Genomic DNA, 24,115 nt, shown 5'->3' with positions numbered 1-24,115 from the left:
AGGCTATGTGTATAAGGCTTTAAAAGATCTCGTTATCATTTCAAATGCAATGGTGAATAAATTCAGTACAAGTGTGTTCGATGCTTTATGATTGGGGGTAGATATTTGAGGGAATGAGACAGAAATAAGAAACTGGTGGGGGTGCGAACAAGCCAGAAAGGGTGGTTTATACGAAGCGAATTCCTCGATTTTATAATTTCCTGGTACAATGTGGAATGTGGAAAATATTCTTGCTCTTCCTAAACGACAGGGGCAAGAAAAAGCAAAATAAATAAGGAAAAGCAAAATTAAGGTAAAGTGAAAAAGTAAATATTGGTAAAATATATTTAATATATCATCTATCCTATTTAAATAAATTTAATATAACTTACAATATTTAGTTATTCGATAAAATTTACATCATTTTTTATCAATATGCATTAATACTAAGTGAAATAATCAATTTTCATTAAACTTCACAGGCGCCTGTAGATGAAACTGTGACTGTGCCCCGGACAAACGTGATGCCATCTTTACATTCGCAGCCATTCTAAAAACAATTTAATATTAATAGCTATATTATATATACTGTATTTATCACAATTGTATTTAAATACAAAATAATAAATGAAAAAAGGTAGCAACGCGCAATATTTGCCACAACTTCGCTCACATAATTTATTCATTCCTAAATCTAGATTCGAGTCTAGATTGAAACTTTAATTACTATATAAGTATACAAATATACGAAAATAAATACTTAAATAATATTTTGGTTTTATCATATTTATGATTTCATATTAACGTGTATTTAATATGAATATTAATAAAATGGTGTAATTAATTGATTATGAATGATTATTAGAAGTTAAGTCATACTCACAAAAATATCATCCGTTAGTAAACAAGGATTGTTTTGTTCGTAAAAAAGTACTTTTTGGAGGTTATGCTTTATTATCTCATCAGTCGAGCGCGCCTCCTCCAGGTTATTTGCTAATCTCACAACGAGACCCGCATTATTACGTTTTATAATCAAGCTATTGTTTGTTTTTGAGGCTGGGCCAAAAATAGCGTTGTATATGAATGAACAATATCTGTCTTCATCAGGACCACTTCCGTAATTATTATTTATATTTGTACTCTCATTAACACTAGGCTCTCGTTCTTTAGGCGCATTATCACAGTTTACATTTTCAGACACCAAATAATTCTGATATAATTCGTCGCTTTGTATTGGTTTGCTTTTGTGCCTATTTTTAAGTCTCCATATTTTAACATAAATATTTGTTAAGAACTGAAATTTGAGTATGTACTCTAAGATTTCGGCGACACTCGCTGACCCATTTTTCTTGTTTTTACTATGCAACAGACATATTTTTTGAGATGTTGTACCGTACTTGGGTGGACCTAAAAAATTATTACATATTTTACACAATATATGAAATGTTCACATCCCCACGAGAACTTATTTGGACAACATCACTTTCGGCTTATATAAATAAAGAGATTCATAAGTTATATATGTTAAGTATTTTAATAATCGACGCAGTGGTGGCTCAGTGGTGAGAACCTCGGTCTTCAAAATCGATAAGTCGGGGTTCGAGACCGGGCGAGCGTGCAGGAAATTAATTGATTTTTCAATTTATCTGCGCATGTAGATATCATCAACACTGCTTAAAACGGTGAAGGAAAACATCGTGAGGAAACCGGCATGTCCGAGAATCAAAAGAGTGTATTGAAATTAAAAAGAATTTAAGAATTAAAATGTGTATTTACCATTGTTATAGCAACTCGGCGTAGGTGAGATTAATGGCGTATGTTCCGCATATTGGCAAGGCGGGGCGCTGCGGGATCTGCAGAAGTTATTGCTGTTCCAAGTTGTATCTGTGTACGGTATGGAGTCCGTTAGAGAATCCTCTTCATCTATCCATTTTGATGTGTCACGCAATGAAAAGAATGTAAGCGTTACGACTCCCTAAAAGAAAGGAAAAAAATAGAAATTGGTTAGTGTTGCTGTAGATGACTTTGTGTTGATTTTAAAAACTAAAGCCGTTTGTGGTATTAAAGTATCTATTTGTTCCTCTCTCGAGGAAATTTCATGGAAAATAATTTATCGTGTTCAGTTCAGACTCATATTTGGAAAAATTATAATACAAAAACATTAATACGTGAAAGAATAATCAATCAGAGAAACAGATTTATTTATTTCTTGTCCTTTTTACATAGACGTAGACTTTATAGGCTAAGTTACAATAAAAATGAATAAGTGACACCCATTATAGGCTAAGCTCAAGAGGACTTGCCTGAGTAGAGAGTCACGAGCCTCTACCTAAGTCGTTAATGAATGCTCAATGCATATGCCTCATACCCCACTAGATGACATGAGATTTCACATACGTAACGACTAACGTACCATAGTAAAACACGCAGCGGCACACAGCGTAGCACAGAAGGGGAACCCGTAGCGCTCCGCGAGCGCGCCCCCCAGCGCCGGGCCCAGCACTTCGCCTAACGAGTAGCAGCACGACCACACGCCGGCCACTGCGCTGTACGTGGCTATCGCTTCGGGACAACCGCCTTCATATCTGATCAGTAATTGTATACATTATAAGATTAAATTTTATGAAAGTTATTATATTATAATAAATAACAAATAACAACTTATATTCTATACCGCTATTTTTTTGATGTCCGCTAAATGGAAAATAAGAAACCGAAAATAAAAAATAGTAAGTTAATTACAAAGTTTTATGTATAAATACTGTAGAAGTATAAATACTGAAGGAAGGATAAAAAAAGAGACAAAAGTAATGAAAAATAAAACTTAGCTAGGTTTTAGGGGGTCTTAAAATCATTAGATGCGAGAGGTACTTACATTGAACTAGTCAAAACTCCTTGAAATGTGGGCAGCAGCGTCAAGGCGACTGACATCCCGAGAATGGATAACGCTACGAGATCAAGCCACAAATCTCTGCAAAACAAAAGTTTATGTATGTCTTTTATCCAGTGATATCAATCGTATAATATAAGTTATATAGCGATAACCAAAAGTACAATACAAATTTTGTCTAAGTAAAAATATTACATACTTTGGTAAACCAGGAATAAATGGACAAGGTCCTAATAAAAGCAAGCCAAGAGTGGACAGAAAGAGACCCCAAACCATCATGCACCAATGATTATGAACCCTGTAATAAAAGAAAAACAAATAAATAAAATTGATTTGTTATAACTATAAAGAACTATAAAATTCATGTTCAATTTGTTTTACACAAATTGCAGATTTTTACGTTCCTCATTTATATTGAGTACCTATTAGCGATATTTGGAGCAATCACAATAACACACCTTGTAATTTATTTTTATCATCGTTACTAATGTTATACGTCTTTAATATCAGTGAATATTAAACGTCTGAAGAGTTTGTTTAATTTTTTGTTGTTTTTATTGTGACAAATTTAATTATTTTTTGTTGGATAGCTGATATCTCGAAGAACAAATAAAACATTAATTTGATCATCTGCGTCAAAAAATATAAACTGAATAATCCTATTCCTCAACTAGCTATCCGTCCGTTATTTAACGCAATACTAAATAAGACGCAGTAACAAAAACATCATTATGATAATATCACAAATGGTTCTTACCTATCAGCCACCCAGCCCCATATGGGACTGAATACTCCGTACAAACTTGATAGTAGCAGAAAAATTAACCCAATCTGTTTCGTAGACAAAGAGAACTGTCTTAAATGAGGTTCCAGTGTTGGATCCAAGAAAGCCCAAGTATTCGACACAATAACTATCACAAGACCAGTTATAATTATAGATGGGATTTTAAATAGCCGTATTATGGAAGCTGTTTTGGAACCAGACACGTATTCTGTAATGCAGATAAATTCACGGTTTAAATAAATCAAAACATCATCAGCAAAAAAGTGTATAAACTTGCCTTATACAATATATTTTAAAGACAAAGGCAATTTATTTTACCTTCGCAATCCGGTAGGAATATCATATTTATGGGCACTGTCATCACCATAACGACACCGAGACTGTAGAATGGTAACCCAAATCCCCCGATCTACCTGAAACATTTATTTATTTCAATACTTTACTAAATTTATTTATTCTTAAAGCATTTTTACATTGAGATTTCCTTTGCAAATTATTGTAATGAAATATCATACCGAATACAACAGGCCGCCGATAGCTGGGCCGACCGACATGCCGAGTCCCACAAATGTTTCCAAAATACCCAACACAGACCCTATGGTGTCAGGAAATACATTAACAACATATACATAGCTGGCTGTAGAATATGCACTAGCTCCAAGCGCCTCCAATCCTCGAACAATAAAGCATAATACCAAAAATGTTGTAGGGTTCTGTATTAGGGCCAATGATCTGAAATGAATTTATAAAAGTATAAAAATAAATTGTTAATCAAATCATAATAAAGATTATTATAGTGACAAGTAAAAATTTTCATGTAAACAATGTACTTAGAATTACTATTTTAATGTACAACAGTTAGAATTATAGTTTCTTACCCAAATATTACGTTACAGGAGCCAGCCATGAATAGCCCCGCGGTAAACATAAATTTTACACCAATCCTCGGCAGCTGTGATAAAATGTATTAATTATTATTAGTACGTGTTTGTAACAGTATCTGATAAATATTAAAATAGAGCTGTTGGGTATGAAGGTAGGAGGGTATCTTAAAAATCAACATAGTTCATTTGTTGAATTAAATTCAAATATATTTAAGTAAAAGTTTGCAGGAAAAATTAAAACTTCGAAGGTAAAAGATACAATTAGTTTGAAATGATACCTAATGATGTATACTTACCACCGGGTTAGGTTGAGGTCTGACTGGGTATTTATTCAATATTTATGAATCAAAATAACATAAACGAAAGCAAAATAAATTTTTTGCGTTTTCTCTAAGGAATCTAACTAGTTCTATTCATACGTATACATTTTGGTTCATAGCGTAATTAATGAAAATGTCTAATTTTTGACCATATAAAATAAGTTTATAAATTTCGGAAAATTCCATTATAACAACGTCTGTGAATTTAATTAAGATTCCATAGTCTACTATTTATAACTACTCTCCAATTTAACCTGTACTTATGGTTCTTTATTACTTTGAATCCAGACATTTTCTCTAATATTGCAGATAAAGCTAGGTGACGATTTCTCTACATTGTATATAATTATGTTAAGTACTTACGAATTTTCCAAATAAAGGAGATGTTATAAACATGATGACTGCATAAAAACTAAAGACAATTCCGCACATGGTATTTGATAGACCCTTTTCCGTAGCTTCTCTTGGAAAGAAGGGTGCCATTATACTCATTGAACAAAAACTCATAAAATCAACTAGCGCTAAAGAGAACAAAGTAAGTCTTTGCGAATGTGAGAAATGGCGAATAGCACCTGGGCGGAGTTTGGTTTGAGTACGCACTAATCTGAAAAGAAACAAATGAATGCAGTAATTTTTGCGTACATTCAAAAATATGTTTTTCAGTTTTGAGAGTTCGAGCAAACAAAAAAGAGTTTTAAATTTGGTAGTTGGTAATAATGAAGAATACATAATGAACAAAGTTGTATTGTTCATTTGCCTTTGACGAAGTAATATAATATGGAAAATGCTACGGCTATAAATAAAACGGATCTTCTGAGAAGGCATGGTAATCCCCGTGCGATCTTGACCCAAATCATATCGAAGAATAAACAAATCCCACTTATAAAGCCTGAATAACTCATCGGTCTTTCTTTCTTTGAAATGTTTTCGGGTAGGTTAAATCTGTCTGTTAAGGCAATACTTAAGTAACGTATGTACCTATAGAATAGTGAACAAAGTTATCATTCATTCATGGTTGTATCTCAATACTGAAGGTCTGTACGATTTCGATAGAGAGAAACTGAAATAAAATTGGTCACCCATACAATTTATGACATATTATTGTTAATGATATTTTTCGTTGTCATAATAGCATCAGAAATACATCATTTTGAAAATTTCAACGGTAAAAAGCTAACTGTAAAATATAGCCTTGTGATAGTCGGAAGGACGGACACACAGATAGGCAGACGGACGGCGAAGTTTTAGTATTCCCGTTTTACCATTAACCCTAAAAAGTTCGTTAATAGTCATAGAAAAAATATTTTTGGACGTTTTTAGTTTTAGGTAACTAGGTATAATTGAAAAGGTTATGAAAATTAGCTAGTCTTGCACGATTAAACCGTCGTCAGACCCACTTAGCAGTGATGACGACCATTGTCAACCTCAACGTCCTAGATAAAATTCTAAAGATGACAATGTTGTATTTCTTTACAGTTTTCGCGCTACGGAAAAACTGAAAAATTACTCATTTCTGTAACACTTTCCTTCATTTAGCATACCTACTTATTCTCATGCATTTAAAACAACATAAGAAATTGTTGTTGTTCATATATTGTCTGGTCAGAAATGACGTATATGCGGTTTATGTATAAGATATCAGGGCTAAGACCTAAAAAAGATCATTTTACAATAAAATATTACCTGCATCTAATTATTATAGTATGATTGTGATTAAGCTATTAAACTACATCTTATAGAAAAATAAAATACGAGTATGGCTATTTAGTCACACTTGTGACTATAAATCCGATAAAATATACTTAGATACACTTACCTACAATATTTAAGCATAGACTATGTATGTACCTATTCTTTAATAATTTGTTTTGTGTTACCGTATAGTTTGATAAGTAGATAGATAATATCATAAGTTGCCGATTTGATTACTATTTATTATATTAAAAGTTATCAATTATCAACCACTATAATATTAAATATACACTTATATTTTCATTGAATTTTATGGAACAGTTTGATATTAAATATAGCAACTAAAATTCTCAATTATAAATTTGAAACAAAAGACTATTATAGATTTTGACGCCTTTTCGAAGTTTACCTACCTATTTAAGTAATACAAAGTACAGGTATTTCAAATGTATAAATAATAGTTGTTCAATAATATCTAATTGTATTTATTATTTTTAAAAATAACTAATTACAATTTATACACAGTTTTAACAATACACGTATGGCACTTACCGTTCTCTTAAAATCCTAATTTTGGAAGCAACATCGTCGGGTGGTCCTCCGGACCAGGAGTGTGCTCTTCTTAATCTGCTAGAATCTGGCAAAGAACACCTTCCACCCCACGTGGCCGCGAGTTCCTCAGCTTGTGTTGACGTCTTCATTAACTTTGTATCAAACACAATTGTGTCAGACGACGAAGCCATATTTTCTCCGATTGTAAACCTAGGCCTTGAATCATCCGGAATGCATTGCGCGCAATCGTCAGAATCCTCATTATCTCTGTCCATTATAATGCACTAAATATAATATAGGTTTAAACAAATAGATATCGGCGTGTCTGTATACCGCAGGCTTGGAACTAACTACAATGTGCGCCTACCTCACATTAATTTATCGATATCTTATCGGGTGTAAATAAAAACTTCCGAAGGGAAACGTTTGGTTAAATAACGTGGGCCTGTACACTGGAATATTTTGTTATGTTGGTCTAAATTCATACATTTTAAATGTATTACTTTTCCTTTTAGCATAATTCTTCTAGCTTTGTCGAAAACCGAAAAGTTATATGATATGACCCAATAAAAAAAAAAGTGTATTTATACTTATTTTTATAAATATACAATATTCATATAAATATGTATAATAAACTAGCTGCGCCCCGCGGTTTCACCCGCGTAAGTCCGTATCCCGTAGGAATATCGGGATAAAAAATAGATGTTGGCCGATTCTCAGACCTACCCAATATGCTTACCAAATTTCAGAGGAATCGGTCAAGCCGTTTCGGAGGAGTATGGCAACGAAAACTGTGACACGAGAATTTTATATATATAAAGATATTAATAAATTCAAAACAACAGACGACGCGTTATCAAACGTTTAAAAATAGAACCAAATATTATTGCGCCATTGAAGATCAAACTGACTATTGAACAATTAATGATACGATTTAAACAAAATTATTTTCGAAACAATTGTAGTAGATAAAATAATTTAATTTTATTTCTGTTTCGGATTGTTGTTTTAGTTCATATTTTATACTGAACTTTGATTAATAAAGCTATTCTAAAAAAATCTTTTCAATTTCGATAGGAAAGGGAAGTTATAGTAATTCAAGGTTAAAGAATAAAATAAACTACATCAATTTAATATTTTATTTTCATTATGTATTCTTATAACAATTTTATGTGACATGCTGTCTTGCACTTTTTTCCTCGATAAAGCTATATAAAAATATAATTCGAATATTTTTTTCACAATTTTATTATTTTGACACGTAATAAAAGTGAAGTCAGAATTATCGAGTTAAATAAAGGTATACCATTGTTAGTATTGAACAATTTAAACGAAGAAAAAAAAAAAGCCTTACACACAATCATATTGTTCTCAGTTATGCAAACTATGTATTGCTATATAAAAAATAGGTATTTAACCAATTTAAATATAAAAAATATTTTTTTAAATAAAAAAAGTTTAAGATATAATATAAAGTTTTATGGAGAAATTATCTCAGTTGAATTAACTGTCCACAGAAAACGCTTGATATTTGTTTACAATACTACTAACTTAAAATATTTGTGTATACAGTACTAAGTATTTTTTATCATCTATTCTGAGCGAAATGCAAGTAAAATACAAATATAATAATATATTGCATCATAATTTGAGCTGCTCCAATTCTTGTAACAAAGCAGCTTCATTTTCAATTTTCGCTAACTGATTGAGTTCCAATTGTTTTCCAGCTGCCTTCTGCTGTTTTAGTTTATCTATGTCATTTAGTTTCTGTAAAAGAAAAAAATATATATATAATACTAATGTATAATCAAACATTTTATATGGATCACTGAATATTATAAACCATGAATAAAGTATAGAAATTATACTATATTCATGGTCATATACTATATTCTTACAGAGATTCACTGTATAAATAAATTAACATATATTTTCCCTTGATGACACAGCATCACGCGTGAACTACTGGACCGATTCCGCTAATTATTTTTTTTACTGACTGAATCGCTTGTGTAAAACTCGATTGACAAAAAGAACTCGATCTAACTATTATGCAATTTTGTGCATTACTTAATTTTAGTTTGAACTAGGTAAAGCGCGTTCTTACGAACAGGTCGCGTTTCATTGCGGTAGTCTTCCATTTGTCTTTATCCTCTACCTTTGGCGGACTGGAAGAGATCGCTGATAAGTGATAAGCTCACCTTATGTACTATATAAGTCTCTTTTGTATATATATTCTAAAACTGTTTATTTGGTGTGGTACATAAACTTGTTAAAATGAATAAAAAAAAGAAAGTCTAATACACTTCGCCAGGAATTGGGCTAGCTCGCACAGGGGAAGCTACCAAACCCCCACAGAAGACCGGCGAGAAATAGTGTTACCCTATTTGGTACGGAGAGTGAGGGAGTCGGAGGTCCGTATCCTTGTTGTTACCCTTCGCAGTCCATTCCTTTATTCCAGTCGTCAATCGTTTCCTTATCCTATATCGCTTAAAAACGGGCAACGAATTTACAGCGGCCCTACCTCTACAAATGTTCATGGACGGCGGTGATTGCTTACCATTACGCGAAACACTAGCTCAATTGCCTGCTAAAATGTACATTTTAATGGTGACATTTACAAATTAAACCTTACCTTATTAATATTTTTTATCTTTTTATCTTTTTCCGGGTCACCCGTAGACACGAACGGTGGCCGGCTGGAGGGTGTGGTGGGGGGAGTGTCACCTTTATCCGTCGCCTTTTCTTCCGCTTTACGAGCTTTGCGCGCTTCGCGTTTTTCCTTCTGTTTTATCGCTTGCTTTGATGGGGCGGCTGTTGATTTTTTATAATTGTAGCGATAAATGGGGAAAATACAATTTTTGCTACAGCAATGAATGTTATATAAGAATATATATTAATGATATATTCAAGTTTATCTCAAATAGATACAGGGTTTTAAAATGGCGGCTCTCTTTTTTGTCACTCGTTCACTTAATGTTACCGTCCAGTCACACATATGGTCAAAAAGCTGTTCGACAGCTGAGCGACGCCATTTTGAATCCTTGTACATTAATACTATGTAATTATTTGTGCAAAATAATTTATTTAGTGATTATTTTTGAAGATATAATGCATTGTCCATGTTAACATTGCTTTTTATTGGATGTCAATATAAAGATAGCTATTATAATCTCAATATAAATCACAAATAATAAAGCATACCTGCGAATATGCTATCATGCGTCGAGACAAACGATAAAAAAACCATAAATGATATAAAATATACAAGTAACGTTACCCTCAGCATTCTGTCCAGGTTTATGTGGTTTTTCATGTTCATGCATAGTGAATGTAGATGGTTTGTTGCGAGCTGCTGGGGGTCTATAAGCAGTGGCTTTTGGCGCGGCGACTTCTATCCCTTTGGGAACTGTTTTGGACAATTCACTCTTTGGGTATGTGCCTGGTTGCCAGATGATTGACAGTAGATTCTCTTTTTCTACGCACTCGCGTTTGTGCATTAGCGCTCCAGTGTAGTGCCAGATTTTGTACCTGTAAGAGTACAATATACGGTCACATGTAAAGATGTGTGATAAATGTAGGCGTGAGCTGTCTATATAGACAATCTACATAGGCATAACGTATTGTTTTACTAGTAAATTTTATGAATCATATGAATGAGAACAGTACATTTTCGTCTAATCAACTCGGGTTTATTTTAGTCCTCACCCTTCTATTACAACTGAGACAGTCTCACGCTTTTTAACCACATAGAGTCATCCGAAAAAAAAAGAATGCTAAGCAATTAGCCGAATGAGCGTTTTTGTTTTCAGAAATATCAATAACGATGCCTTGTGTTATTATACAATTAAAATATACAATTGTTGATTCTCACCCATTTCCAACAGTAAGTCTAGGGTACGTTGTAGCAGTGATGAATGTTTCGCCCCGCGGATCCCACTGCAAGAACGTAGTATCTGGCGCTGAGCATTCTCCCAGCTTCTTACACCCACGCAGGTCCCAAACCGATATGTGACCAGTCGCTATGTTTCCAAAACCACCTAGTAACACTAGTGCAGTGGAGTTAAGGGTTGTTGATTTTCATAAAATATTTTGCTTACTTTGGATAATGTAATAACAATATTGAAATAAACATGTATTTTTATTTCATAGGCATGACTGATATATCAAGCAGTAAGTTTTATTGACAATGACAGAATGATCAATATATTTATTACGTTATATGTATCACACCACACATTTTATTAGAGGCAAACAGCTGCCAACAACAACTGTATTGCCCTTATCCCAAGAGTCAGTTTTTTATTGGTTTATAGATGAAGTGAAAGTGATAAAATTAATCTGCTTCTATGCACAATAAAGTAGCAGTTATTGTAACTCCCATCATTCATTAAAATAAGTTATTTCAGCAATAATTTAATAATCTTTTATTAAAAAGGATATTATTTCCTTCAGGTGGGAAGTATATAGCGTTCCAGGCTCCAGTTCCAAACTCATACAATGGGTCGCATTTAGCGTTGAACAGCGTGGCTTTAGCGGGCGCGTGTCCGTAGACCGCGACCCATTCGTTCCAATTGCCCGGATTCCATGCAATCGAGTGGATTGGTCCTTCTTTGCCTAAATAGTTAAAGTATACATTAAATATACATTGAATTAAAAAAGGGCAGTTTTATCGTTTGTAGTGCAATAGATAGAGATATATATATATATATATATATATATACAGTCCTATAATAGATAGATAATATTTTAGTAGAAGTTATTTCAAACATATATTCATTTAGTTTTGACGGTAATTTATTAAAACGTGTGTCACTTGTATTTTGTGAAATATTTTTTATATCTATACTATCACCAATTCAAAAAAAAAAGGAGTGTATCAATAATAAATATTTATACTCACTAAATGTCATATTTCCTCCATTCCCCTTTATGTCACCATATGATAAGGCTTGCTTTCCATAGTAAGAACCGCCTGTTTTATCTACCTGCAATACCAGTGGATCCACCGTTAATATTAATGCAGCTATTACTTCTCTAACATCTAAACTTCTGCCATGTTAAATAGAGAGATTATGATAGATTTCTTTGTGTAAAGAATATAAAACTAAATTCTCATGACCTCATATTCTTCTATGAAAACACTGTATTAGATTTATAAACAATTCAAATTAAATCATAAAAGCTTATGATTTAATTTGAATTGTTAGTAAAGAAACATATACTCACATCCGTCTGTGTCATGGTAAATACATTGGTTCCACGTCTATTCCAGTTGAATGTTGCTTTATCAGCTTGGAATGATGATCTGCTCACAATTGCATTGCTGATGTCAAATTGGGGGAATTTGAATATACGCCAGAAGGATGGTTGACCAGATTTACCTGTATATTATAATAAATGTATTATTTTAAAGTCATTTTATACCCCAGTTAGCGGAAAAATTTCTAATGAGCTGAATTTTAACATCTATATTGCCTTATTGCTATTAAGATGGGATAAATTGATATTTCTATAGTGCTGGATACAAAGGTCACAAAATTCAGGTTTTCGCTAATATTTTACTTGAACTGTTCAGATGTCAATAGAGGTTATAAAAATAGTCTGTTGTGAAATAACTTACCTGCAGATTTCCTCTGCAAAATTAACTGTTTACAGAGCACTGAGTTCAAACATCAACAGAGGCCATAAATATCAAGATAGAGTTCTATAGAGAATTCATTATGGCAGATTTTTATTTGATATAAGGAGCGGATTATTTTTAATTTTGTGTTAAAAAGGTGAAATAGATTATGTTTGCAATATGTATGTGTTATAGAGAAAGTATAAATAAAAGTTTGCAAGGGCTCTCTGATAACTTTGTTTATTTTTTTTACAAACTTTTAGTATTACTATGACAGAAATATCATTTTAATTAATATTTACCCAATGTAAAAATGGAGAAATAGTATGCCGGTGCTGGACTTGGTGATATACTATATGCTTGAAGCTTGTCTGCTTGAATGTTGTGTGTGTATCTGTCCAATTTAGCATCCTCATAGATGAGTATTCTATTATTTGCATGAATGGCAAACAACTTTTCATCTGATGACCATTTCGGTTGCCTGGGAAATTAATATATATATATATATATATTTTTTTTTTATCACAAGGCAGAATTCGAATCCGCGTCTCTAAATCTAAATTATCAAATTTAAGGAATCATGTCAAGGAAATGCATACTATTAATTGAATGCTTGACTGGCTGCAAATTCATTTAAAAAAATTATTGATCAAAATGTATACAATTTCAATGATTTGAATTGTATAGCATTTCAATGTCAAACCTTTATTAAAATAATACATAATGATTTGTCAAATATCAATAATACTTGACTTACGCCACTTAATAATAATTAGTTCATATAACAATCACAATTATAAAACATAAACTCACCATCCAATTTGATTTTTTTGAATAAATGATCCAATGTTCTCTCCAGTTTGTGAATTAAATACCCGTAGATTTGGCTTTCCCTAAAAAAAATACTTTTAATGAATAATTTTCATGAACTATTATTTTCCCTGTAACATCTGCCTGTTAATGCGGTAAAACTAATTGTTATAGCAATTTTATTGTTATTTCTGATTCCCAAGATATAAAAAAGAAAGAATTTCTGTGATGTGGACAAAGTTAACATCATATTTATATAAATTTAATGTAGTCATTATATTTATATTTAAATGTCATTTGTATTAAAATAAAGTATCACCTGAGGATTATCTTTAGTGGTAAAAAACATTTCCCATGATATAAAGTAAGTGTCCAAAGGGGAGAAAAACATGTCCTTGACATTACCATCAATTGTAGCTGTTACAGACCAGTCCGTACATTTGAGTATCTCTACCCTGGAATTATGTAAAGTTTATTATAAAATGAAGTATTATTTGTCTACTATGTATATTGTGTACTAAGTGGCATCCAAATTAATGCAGTTTAGGTGAAGAGAGAAAGACAGACGAACATCTGTCTGTCTGTCTTTCCATCTGGATAAGCAGGGTTACTGTCGTATATATAATATTAATGTAAAATAGTAGAGAAATTCATTACTTCCTATCTGTTCTATAAGCCAAATAGTTTCCTTTAGGGCTGAACACGACACTCCGTATGTTTGGTGTAGATTCATCTCTCAGCACTTTTTCCGTGTATGGTTCTTGAAAGTCGACAAGAAATAAATTCTTGTTTGTTAAACCTGCAAGAGAAAGGTGCATGTAAATCATGAAAAACATAAAATTTAAATTATATTTCTTCGAAATATAAGATCACTGCTTTTGAAAATCTCTTACCGGTTATATTCGGTGTTGAAGTCATTTTACTGTTTATAATAGTATTTTAATTAAGTTTCATAGTATAAGAAAACTCAGTGAATAAACTAAAATTACATATAACCACAATATGTACAATCGTATCACTATTTCATTTTCAAAGATCGCCGATTTTAGCCATCCTCTCAAACTTATGTCAACGTCATAAACACGCGTTACGGCGATTTTTATGTCAAGTCAGCGATGATAGTTTGACATACGAGTTTAGCATAGATAATATAATTTTTTTTTCTTTTCTTCTTCCATTATGGCAATAAGTTTTAACTATTTGCCAATAAGATATTTTTATAGTACTCTTTGTATAAGATCTAATATCTATGACTTTTATTAACATGAATATATTTCAATAATTTTTGGATCGGCAGCCATTTTATTGTCACAACTTGTAGTAATCATACATTATTGGTAATCCTAGAGGTGCCCACGAATGCAATAAAACATTTCAGTATTTTAGTCTCCTTTAGAACATTAATTAAAATTTTTAGAAATAAAAAGCTTTTCCTTCCTAATAATGAGTACGACACTAAAAAATTACACTATTAAAATCCCTGTAAATAAATCAATCATGTGAAAGTGTAGAGACTAGTATTTACGCAAAAATAAGACAGTAGAATTACTAATTCAGTTAGATCAAAGTCAGGTAGATTTTATGTCTAGTAGATACATAGATAACCGTATCGAGTCAGTCTTGAAAAATATTTAAAAGTGATTACCATAGATTATACACTATATTACTGTTGAATGTTGACAGATGACATTTGGAACTGTCAAAATATTATGAAAGTCGACATTAATTTGAATAATAATTTATTGGTATTTATTTCATTTATCCAATTTATTTTAAATAAATAAGTAATTTCAAAGTGCATTCACTATTTGAGTGCATTATTTGCCTATTTAAAATTCAATGTTTACAAGTTTATCCTATCTAAAGAAACATACACCACAAAATGGAACTGACCGTGAAAGTTATTTATCATTACTCGTAGACGAGTTTATTAATTCACCTTCTAACGGTAAGAATAAGTGTTAAATTTACATGATGTACACTATTGTGAACATAAAGCTTAATATTTCGTCATTTTGAATATGCCAAAGGTCGTGTATTATTTTCTGTTTCAGATGCTAAGTGCCAAGTGCTTGCAAATTTAGCTAATTTTGCTTATGACCCAATAAACTATGGTTTCATACGCGATGTTGGAGTTTTAGATATATTTTTGTATGTCATCAAGAATGAAACTAACTTTAAACTATTGCAATTTGCAACTACAGGCATTTGTAACTTGTGTCCGGGTAAGATGGTAACGTTTTTTTATTAAAATTATAAATAAAACGTATTTGCAAGTCAGGTTTAATAATATAGTGAATAAATGTTTTAAAGGCCATTAAAAAGTTACAAATTTCTAAAGGTATTTTGAAATAATATTTAAGTTAAATACATGAGTACTCTACCAAGTCATGATTATATCAAATGTGTTGCAGATCCCCTGAATGCAGACTATTTAATTAAGCATGATGTACTGAAACCTTTAGAAGATTTATTAAAATCAAAGGAGAATAATATTATTGCTGATGTTATCACTATATTGATATATCTTTCTGAAGAATCAAAGTCCTTTATGAAGGAATACCAAATCTCACAACAAATACAAATTTTAAAGGAATCAGATGATAAGGTGGTATCGCAATTGGCTACTATATTTTTAGAACAAGAGCAAACCAAAGAAACCTTTACAACAATTGGATGTTAGATACTATTAAAAATGAATAGAATGCTGTCAAACAGGTTTCCATACATTTCAGTGCATAATAAAAACTATCAAAAAATATGTAAATTACACACAACAACATTTAGCAGAGTAGGTTTTAAGGCCGGTGATAAAATAAGAATACAGAAAACATTGACACAAAAGGACTTGGATACATTCTCGAATCTTACGAGTGATCATAATTACCTACATAAGAATAATGGTAACAAGAGGCCGATTGTCCATGGAGCTTTCTTAAATGGATTGGTGGCTGGTCTAATTGGTACACATTTACCCGGCCCAGGTACCATTCTTGTCTCACAGACAATGAAGTTTCCTAATAAGTGTTTTGTAGGCGAGAAGTTAACCATCAGTGTGGAACTTGTAGATGTACGAAAGTTGTTGAAAGTTAAATTCTTCTGTGTCGTAGAAGAAGAAAAGAAGGTTGTATTTGAGGGAGAAGCAAAACTCATGCTGGCAAAGGACTCATAGAAATAAGATGCGTTTATATCTCTAAGTTTATTTAATGTTTATCACTCAAATCAATTTAAACGAACAGAAATGTTTTACAAACTAGTTAATATGCTAGAAATAAAACAAGTGAGATTAACAAATGTCTTAAGGGATTTTGTTTTTTTATATTATTAACAGTTAATTGTTGAAACTCTTTATAAAAAATAACTAACAAGCATTATTGTGAAATGTATACAAAAGCAATACTTGATTATAATTAAGGTTCTTTTGTTAGCTTATTTGCTAATAATAATAATATTTATTTCATGATTTTGTATTTAAGTGCCAAATGAAATTCTAAATATAATTAACAATAAATGTAAGAACTACAAAGTACAATTTTCAGTGTGTAATAAAAAAATTAAAAACAAATGATTCCATAATATTAATCTTGTCCATTGAAAAAATTCGCAATTATAAATTAATATACATAGAAAGACTGATATTTTTTATTGAATGAGTTCAATTAATTCTTTTGAGAACATAATTCTGATAGTGTACCATGTTGCTATTTAATATTAATATAATTTATTCCTATAACTATAACACTATATGATGCAGTATTAAACAAACAAGGAGTTATAATAAATACTCTTAGACTTGACATAATAAGGTGGAAGTCATATTTATATTATTTTAAAGTATGTTATTAGAGTTAAGACACAAATACTATGAGATATTTTCTGGAAATGAGCGAGTAGTTCACCTGATGGTAAGCAATCACCACCATCTATGAACATGAACATTTTAGTTGTTTAATTTCAATGGGTAAGGGTTAAGGACACGGTCGACGACAAGTATATAGGAACGGGAAGGGGGAGGAAAAGGATATGCCTAGTATTTATAATATGAAAAATATTTTACACTACACTAATAATTATGCATCAAAAATTTTAGTACTAATTCTTAGCATTTAATTCATATGTTGTATTGATTTAATAGGTAGTTGGATGTTTGTAGATAACAATATTACCGTCTCATGTGATGTATTTCAAGAAATAAATAATATGACCATTACGATTTCTGAGGTATACCATAAGTTTGAAAAAAACTAACAAATTATACATATATATTTCTTAAATATATTTTCCCCTTATTGTTCAATATGCACTGCATTGTTAATTGCTTCTATACAATACCCATTAGTGGAATGCTATAAGTCCCTCGACGTTGCGGAAATATTGATAAGTATCTGGAAAAATTAAAATTTCCCTGAGATTATGACAAACTATATTTGCTAGCTAGTTAAGAGTAAAAAAAATTGCTTTAAACTTTAAATATATATCCCCACTTTATAACAAGTCATTTTCATGGCTGTTTGATTTGAATGTAATATTGCCATCATCGATTGTTAAAGCAATTTAAGCCTTTGTGACCCTTAACTGTTATCGGCTTTTATGTTTCTATTCGCTTCTATCCGTATGCGATTGTTATATTTAGCTATTAAAGTTGAATTGAATTCCAAAATATTAGGAGCATAATTTGTATTGTTTTTTTGCATTTCAATTACTGTTAAATTAAAGGATTTAGCTTATTAATTATTTTGTATAAACATTGTAAGATATTATTTTGTAAGTCTTGTTGATTTCTTTTTATCTTAGTATATTTTTTGTTGTATGCAGATTTTGTTGTATTTGCTTTTACTGAAACTCAGAACTCTATTGCTGAAAAACTACATTTTTGTGATTTGTACGTTTTTTGGTATGTAAATTTAGTATATGTAAGTAATATTGTGGCAGTACAATTTATCGTAAAATAAATCGATATTCTCTAATATAGGTTTTCTTTTCTTATTTTGTAATGGAATCCTGCAAAAATATCACATATAAGTTTTCTTTAATCTGGCGATTAATTATCAGCTTATGAATAATTACAAGCATTCAGAATATGTGATCAGAATACATGAATATAGGCCATATTTAATTAACAATCCATACAATTTGTTTCATGCTGCTTAAATATCTTTTCCCAAATTACCTATTGCGTTGGCAAAATACCGATTTGTTTACAATTTAGCTGATGAAAAAATATGTATGTATACGATATGATACGTAGAATAACAGATTTACATCGGCGCTTTTTGCTTATTTCAACTTTTTATCACTTCTATCGCGAAACGAATTTACTTTTATATATAAATAAAATAAATTTTGGATCTAGTGCAGTTATGAGTAGGTATTGACATGAGAAAATATAATGTTGAATTTTACGGGTATGTGTGTAAAATTAACGACGAACGACAAAAGTAATCTAGAAGTAAGCAAACCCTTTGTGGAGGGTGCGTGACAAGAATGAGCTTCTGAAGTAAACACACCTATTACCTACGTAATCCTTATCAATATCGTACGTAGAGTTATTTGTATCCTCATATATAAACGTTCCATATCTCCGCGTGAATAAGGCACGTATCGCAATGTGCTGAACAAGCATTCTTTTCTCCGTGAATGCCTCGAACGAAATTAACTTAAATAGTCCCAATCACCTACCGTAGTATCAGAAGATATGTAACTGTGATACAGTGATTAGGCGAAGATAATTCGAAAAATGTAAGTTGATATTTTGTTTTAAAACTTTACCGACATCTTTATTGTCTTATTTAGTATAAAAATATCTGCTTCTCTAAAATTCAAGTTATTGGTCACATTGCCTTATTAATGATAATTAAATAGTTAGCTAATTATTTAATTTCTTTATACATCAAGGATCATGTGTCAAGTGCAATAAAACTTTATACTCGCTAGTTTATTGTTGCATAAACATTGATAGTCTTTATAAACTCATCAGATCACAATGCAAGGAATCCGGCGGCTGGCGACGGTGGCCGCGTGTTTGTGGTTAGTTTCCGCGGTCGACGCCAGGCGCAAACTTAAGCGTGACCAGCACGAGAGCTTGAAGACTATCGACGTTATTGACTTCGATGAGGATGATAATGAGGTATTTATATTTATGTTTGATCTCAAAAAGGAGTGGTGGCTCAGTGGTGAGAGCCTCAGACTTCAAAATTGATAAGTTCGAAACTTGGCGAGCATGCAGAAAATAAATTGATTTTTCAATTTATCTGCACATGTGAAAAACATCACCACTGTTTAAAACCGTGAAGGAAAACATCGTGAGGAAACCGGCATGTCCAAGAATCAAAAGTTCGACGACATGTGACATATGCCAAACCGCACTTGGCTAGCGTGGTGGATTATGGCTTGAACCCTCATAGTAGGCCTGTGTCCCAGTAGTGGGAACATATATGGGCTGATGATGATGAAAAGTGATCTATTATGTTTGTATCTATAGCGGTCAATCATTCCATTTGAATGAGAAATCCTTAAGATTATCATAAATTTATAGCTATAATCCTTTGCCTAATTAAAATGAATATACCTACCTTAAGACACATAATATTGTATTTTTCCATTTCCATTCACAGTTGGAGCCATGTCAATGTGGAGTGTTTATGTCTCAACAAATGGGCTTTAAAGATGGCCGCCGGACGAAGCCCCGTGGACCGCCTCAGGGAGAGCCTGTGGTCACATATGATACTGAGGGTCCGATCTTACCTTGTGGGTCCAGCGGCTTCAAACAGTGCATTTCGAAATGCCTTGATGTGGTAAGTCAACAACGAAATTGTCTTGATGTTACTTCTGAATTATTCGCGTTTAGTGAAAAAAAAACTTATACAAGCTAGAACTTCTTCGTCTTGATTAAGTAATTTTATTAAGTTACCCATTTAATTGGCTGATCTTCGGTAAGCATAGCCTAATCGCGATGTCAAATTTAGACCAATTAATACATCTCGCTTTAACAGGATATAAAATAGATAAATAGACAGATTATAGGTACATATTTCCGTTAAGAAAAACTGCCAAGAAAATATGTATATATGTCTATGTCCATGCCGAGTTTATATCATATAATCATTTATTTTATGTCTATTTTGATGTAAATTTTCTATTTTAATTTATATTTCATACTTTACATTAATATTAAAACAAATAGTAAAATGTTGCAGGCGAATCCAACACTGAATTAGTGAGTGCATACTTACGATAGTTTATATGTAAGAATACAAACATAAATTGCAAATTTACTGGCTCCTCGGGGTTGGTAATAAACGCTCAATGATTTTGTTTGCATACTTCATGTGTTTAGAAAGTGACTGACGGACAATAAAATATGTAAACGTCGTAAACATTGACGCGCTTCCTTCAAAGATTTCCATTTCAATTAGTCTTAATGTTGCTGCAATTACTCCGAGATACCGCTTTCCTAAGTATTAGCTACGGGAGACACTATTCAATATAACACTGTGTTCTTATAGCATATACTCTGCGCCATACTTACAACTAGGGTGCTACTCCAAGTAGGTTAGCAACTGATGTATCATCATCTACACGTTAAAAATTTAAGATATTTTAGTAGATACTTAGGTGTGTTGTAGTAAAAAAATATACTTTGGAAATAAAAATGTATGTAACAGTAAGAGAAAGGACAGTTTCAAAGGCCTTTTAACGGTTTTCTATTCGATGTGTGGGTTTGTATCTAATATTATTAGAATTGCAGTTTTTGGATATGTTAGGATAGAACAGCTGAGCCAAATTTCATAAGTGTATGTTTGTTTGCTCATATGTATGTCTACGTATAACTCAAAATGAGAAGGAAAAGATTTCTTTTTTGTTGTGGGTATTCTACAATCTACTTAGGGAAAAGTTTCACCAAAATTGGTTAAGTAACTTAACGATAAAGGGCTAAGTTATAATATTCACAAGGAAAACACCGACACAACGAATTACACGCTTTATTCACGCGATTTCCAACGACATAACTGTCAAAGTCGGTTTAATTTTGTGAATTATCTTGAGTACTTCTTAGATAAATAACTACAAGTTTCCGCATGAGCACTTAGTTAAAAATCAATTTCAAATTGCAATAACTTATTTGACTAGACGTTAGTCATAATTCCCGTTCTACAATTGATTTAATTTCTCGCTAAATAATCAGAAAAAAATAATAATGCACCAAACATTATATTGTTTTGATTGGGTGTTAATTTTTTTATTTAAATAAACATTTAGTAGGCAATATTTAATAACGGCCGTTGATTGAATGTAATTTATGTCTGGTTCAGTTTAAAAGTTTTAATATAATTTTCACAACTCTACTTATTATTTTCAAAAATTTTGAAGTGAAACTTCTTTAGAATCGTTGTGATTTCAAACCTGATGCAACGGAAAAACGACAGGTAACAGAAATACAAAAATGTGTAGAATGAAGCCGGCAAAGAATGAGACAGAAATATACATACTATTTTATTCATTCTTTTGACGATTTATTGAAGTTTCACTTCTACCATGTGTAAATCGCACACACACCTTTTTTATTTTTCATGAATATTGTTTAAAATTTGTTTAAATTGTATGAAAGTCAATTTGTACACTATAAAAACTTTTTGTAGATACTAAAATATTTGCCGCGTGCCGGCCCAGTGATCTGTGGCGCGGTAGAGCGCGACGTGCACCGCGAGAGGGCGTTTCTTTTCATCCGAAACTGCGGCGGCGACTGGAGTCCAACCAATTTCTCTGCCGGCAAGGAGTTCTGCTGTACTGATGGTCAACACCACAAATGCTAGGAAGACTAGAAAGAGGGAGAGGAAACAACTAACTAAGAAGACTAGGAATGATAGGAAGACTATTAATTGTCTAATTGTTTAAGCCTTTGACATCGTTGTGTAAGATAATATCATTTTATGAAAAGATTCTGATTAGAAAATCCAAGCTGTTGGATGTAGAATGCTATAATGGAAGTATAATATAATAACGTTTATTTATACTAAATAAGCTGATAAGTACTTTTACCTCAATAGAATATAATTAAAGTAGTAAACTAAGATGTAAATACATTCTAAAATTTTACATTGTACATGGCGTTTATTGTTTTAAGAGTTGACATCACAGTGTATTTAAGATTATCAAAATACATTTAAACACAAAACAAGTTAATTTATTATTATTTATTTTGTCGAAATTCAAAATTATTATTTATATAATCATAAAGTAATTTGTAATGGCAGTATACGAATGATAACTATTTTTTAATTATTATAATATAATATAAAGCTATATAAACATTTACATCTTCTGACTTAGTAAAAAATGCTTTTACATAATAAGCTTTTACATAATAAGACTTTATTTATACAATGGTCGTTGCGTTTATAAATTACATACAGCTAATAACAAGGATCCTGTGTAGGATACAAATAGCTTGCATTGTTCTAGCCAGACGAGACGGATAGGGCAGTGTATGTCGTAAATAGAAAAATAAGTCAATCAATTTGGCCTAGTTTTAGTCTGCGGGAGTTTCTGTTGCATGTTGTTGCGATGCGGGTGTCGAGCATCCCTATTAGTATGATTAAATTATGTTTTAGTCCGAGTATATGATGGTAACAAACGGATATGAAATCTTCGTATTTTTATGATTACAATCGTGGTAAGTAAACTAGATGAAGTGGTTGCACTTTTTATGTTATCTATACAACATATAAATGTAATTATATTAATCTTACTTTTGGCACTATGCGATGAATAGTTTCTAAGTGCCCAAGCGTTTTTTTTGCTGATTTCGTTTAAGTGCACTTTTCATAGATCAAATAATCGATTATTATTTATTGAACAAATTATTGTAATTGAATAAAAATAAAGATATAACATACACATACCTACCTAAATTTAAATTAGATATAAGTACGATTAAATCAATAATAATGGATGGAAAGAGACACTAATTTCTTATTAAGTTCATCGTTTAATGACATTTCAAATAATATATAGTGATGCATGATCAAATCGCTACACGTGAATAGCTGAGTTATCTGCAAAAGTTATCATTTACGCACGACCAACATATCAAAGAAGTCGTCCTATATATCGCAAGGAGCGCCTTATCCGGCGACCCGTTCGATGGTGTCAATGGAGTTTCCTTATCAAGGGCTAGTAAAGTAGTTGTGGCTAGGCGCGGGGCGCGGGGTGTGGCGCGCGGGCGGCGTGACCCCGATCGCGCAGGGTGAACAACCCCGCCACGTGCCACTTTCTAAAAAGAAACGAGTGAGCGTCGCTTGCGCATCCTTCCATGGACAGCTGGATCTCTGGCGGTCTAGTGATCCTCTGTGGATTTGAACCTTTCGAAAATATGAGGGTAATCCGCTGTAAGATAGGAAATGTTGGCACAATTGCGATTGATGTATATAACTATATGCGAATTCGCTATGATGCCGATGGCTTTATGCAAGCAAGTTATAATTTTCATACTTTTTAGAAAGAAAAGAAATAACTTTATGATGTGCTATGCATGTAAGAAATGTGTAATATGTGACCTTGTAGAATTTATAATGAAATTTA

At 31.9% G+C, this 24,115-nt stretch overlaps 4 protein-coding genes across 4 annotated transcripts; 2 read left to right on the top strand and 2 right to left on the bottom strand.

The window, feature by feature from the left end:
* Positions 1–401: 401 nt before the first annotated feature.
* On the bottom strand, positions 402–7,328 carry LOC119830226 (MFS-type transporter SLC18B1-like). Its single transcript, XM_038353160.1, has 12 exons — positions 7,102–7,328; positions 5,221–5,461; positions 4,532–4,605; positions 4,169–4,385; positions 3,972–4,062; positions 3,627–3,861; positions 3,069–3,167; positions 2,855–2,950; positions 2,393–2,564; positions 1,756–1,954; positions 863–1,386; positions 402–529 (listed from the first exon to the last, which is right to left on the bottom strand). The coding sequence occupies exons 1-12, from the start codon at positions 7,290–7,292 to the stop codon at positions 449–451; spliced, it is 2,220 nt and encodes a 739-aa protein (XP_038209088.1). The 5' UTR covers positions 7,293–7,328; the 3' UTR covers positions 402–448.
* Positions 7,329–8,249: 921 nt separating this feature from the next.
* On the bottom strand, positions 8,250–14,614 carry LOC119830296 (eukaryotic translation initiation factor 2A). Its single transcript, XM_038353257.1, has 12 exons — positions 14,428–14,614; positions 14,192–14,333; positions 13,854–13,989; positions 13,538–13,617; positions 13,027–13,205; positions 12,331–12,485; positions 12,005–12,089; positions 11,545–11,718; positions 10,976–11,153; positions 10,382–10,632; positions 9,737–9,915; positions 8,250–8,868 (listed from the first exon to the last, which is right to left on the bottom strand). The coding sequence occupies exons 1-12, from the start codon at positions 14,450–14,452 to the stop codon at positions 8,743–8,745; spliced, it is 1,710 nt and encodes a 569-aa protein (XP_038209185.1). The 5' UTR covers positions 14,453–14,614; the 3' UTR covers positions 8,250–8,742.
* Positions 14,615–15,206: 592 nt separating this feature from the next.
* On the top strand, positions 15,207–16,370 carry LOC119830414 (armadillo repeat-containing protein 7). The gene is made up of 3 exons (XM_038353435.1): positions 15,207–15,482; positions 15,589–15,759; positions 15,949–16,370. Exons 1-3 carry the CDS (start codon positions 15,374–15,376, stop codon positions 16,215–16,217), a joined length of 549 nt encoding a protein of 182 aa, XP_038209363.1. The 5' UTR covers positions 15,207–15,373; the 3' UTR covers positions 16,218–16,370.
* Positions 16,371–19,517: 3,147 nt separating this feature from the next.
* Positions 19,518–22,676, top strand: LOC119830281 (follicle cell protein 3C-1). The gene is made up of 3 exons (XM_038353238.1): positions 19,518–19,661; positions 20,149–20,328; positions 22,174–22,676. Exons 1-3 carry the CDS (start codon positions 19,518–19,520, stop codon positions 22,345–22,347), a joined length of 498 nt encoding a protein of 165 aa, XP_038209166.1. The 3' UTR covers positions 22,348–22,676.
* Positions 22,677–24,115: the final 1,439 nt, after the last annotated feature.

This window comes from Zerene cesonia, chromosome 11, assembly GCF_012273895.1.
Source record: "Zerene cesonia ecotype Mississippi chromosome 11, Zerene_cesonia_1.1, whole genome shotgun sequence".
NCBI classification, from domain to species: domain Eukaryota; kingdom Metazoa; phylum Arthropoda; class Insecta; order Lepidoptera; family Pieridae; genus Zerene; species Zerene cesonia.
This window is presented reverse-complemented; position numbering and strand designations above follow the sequence as displayed.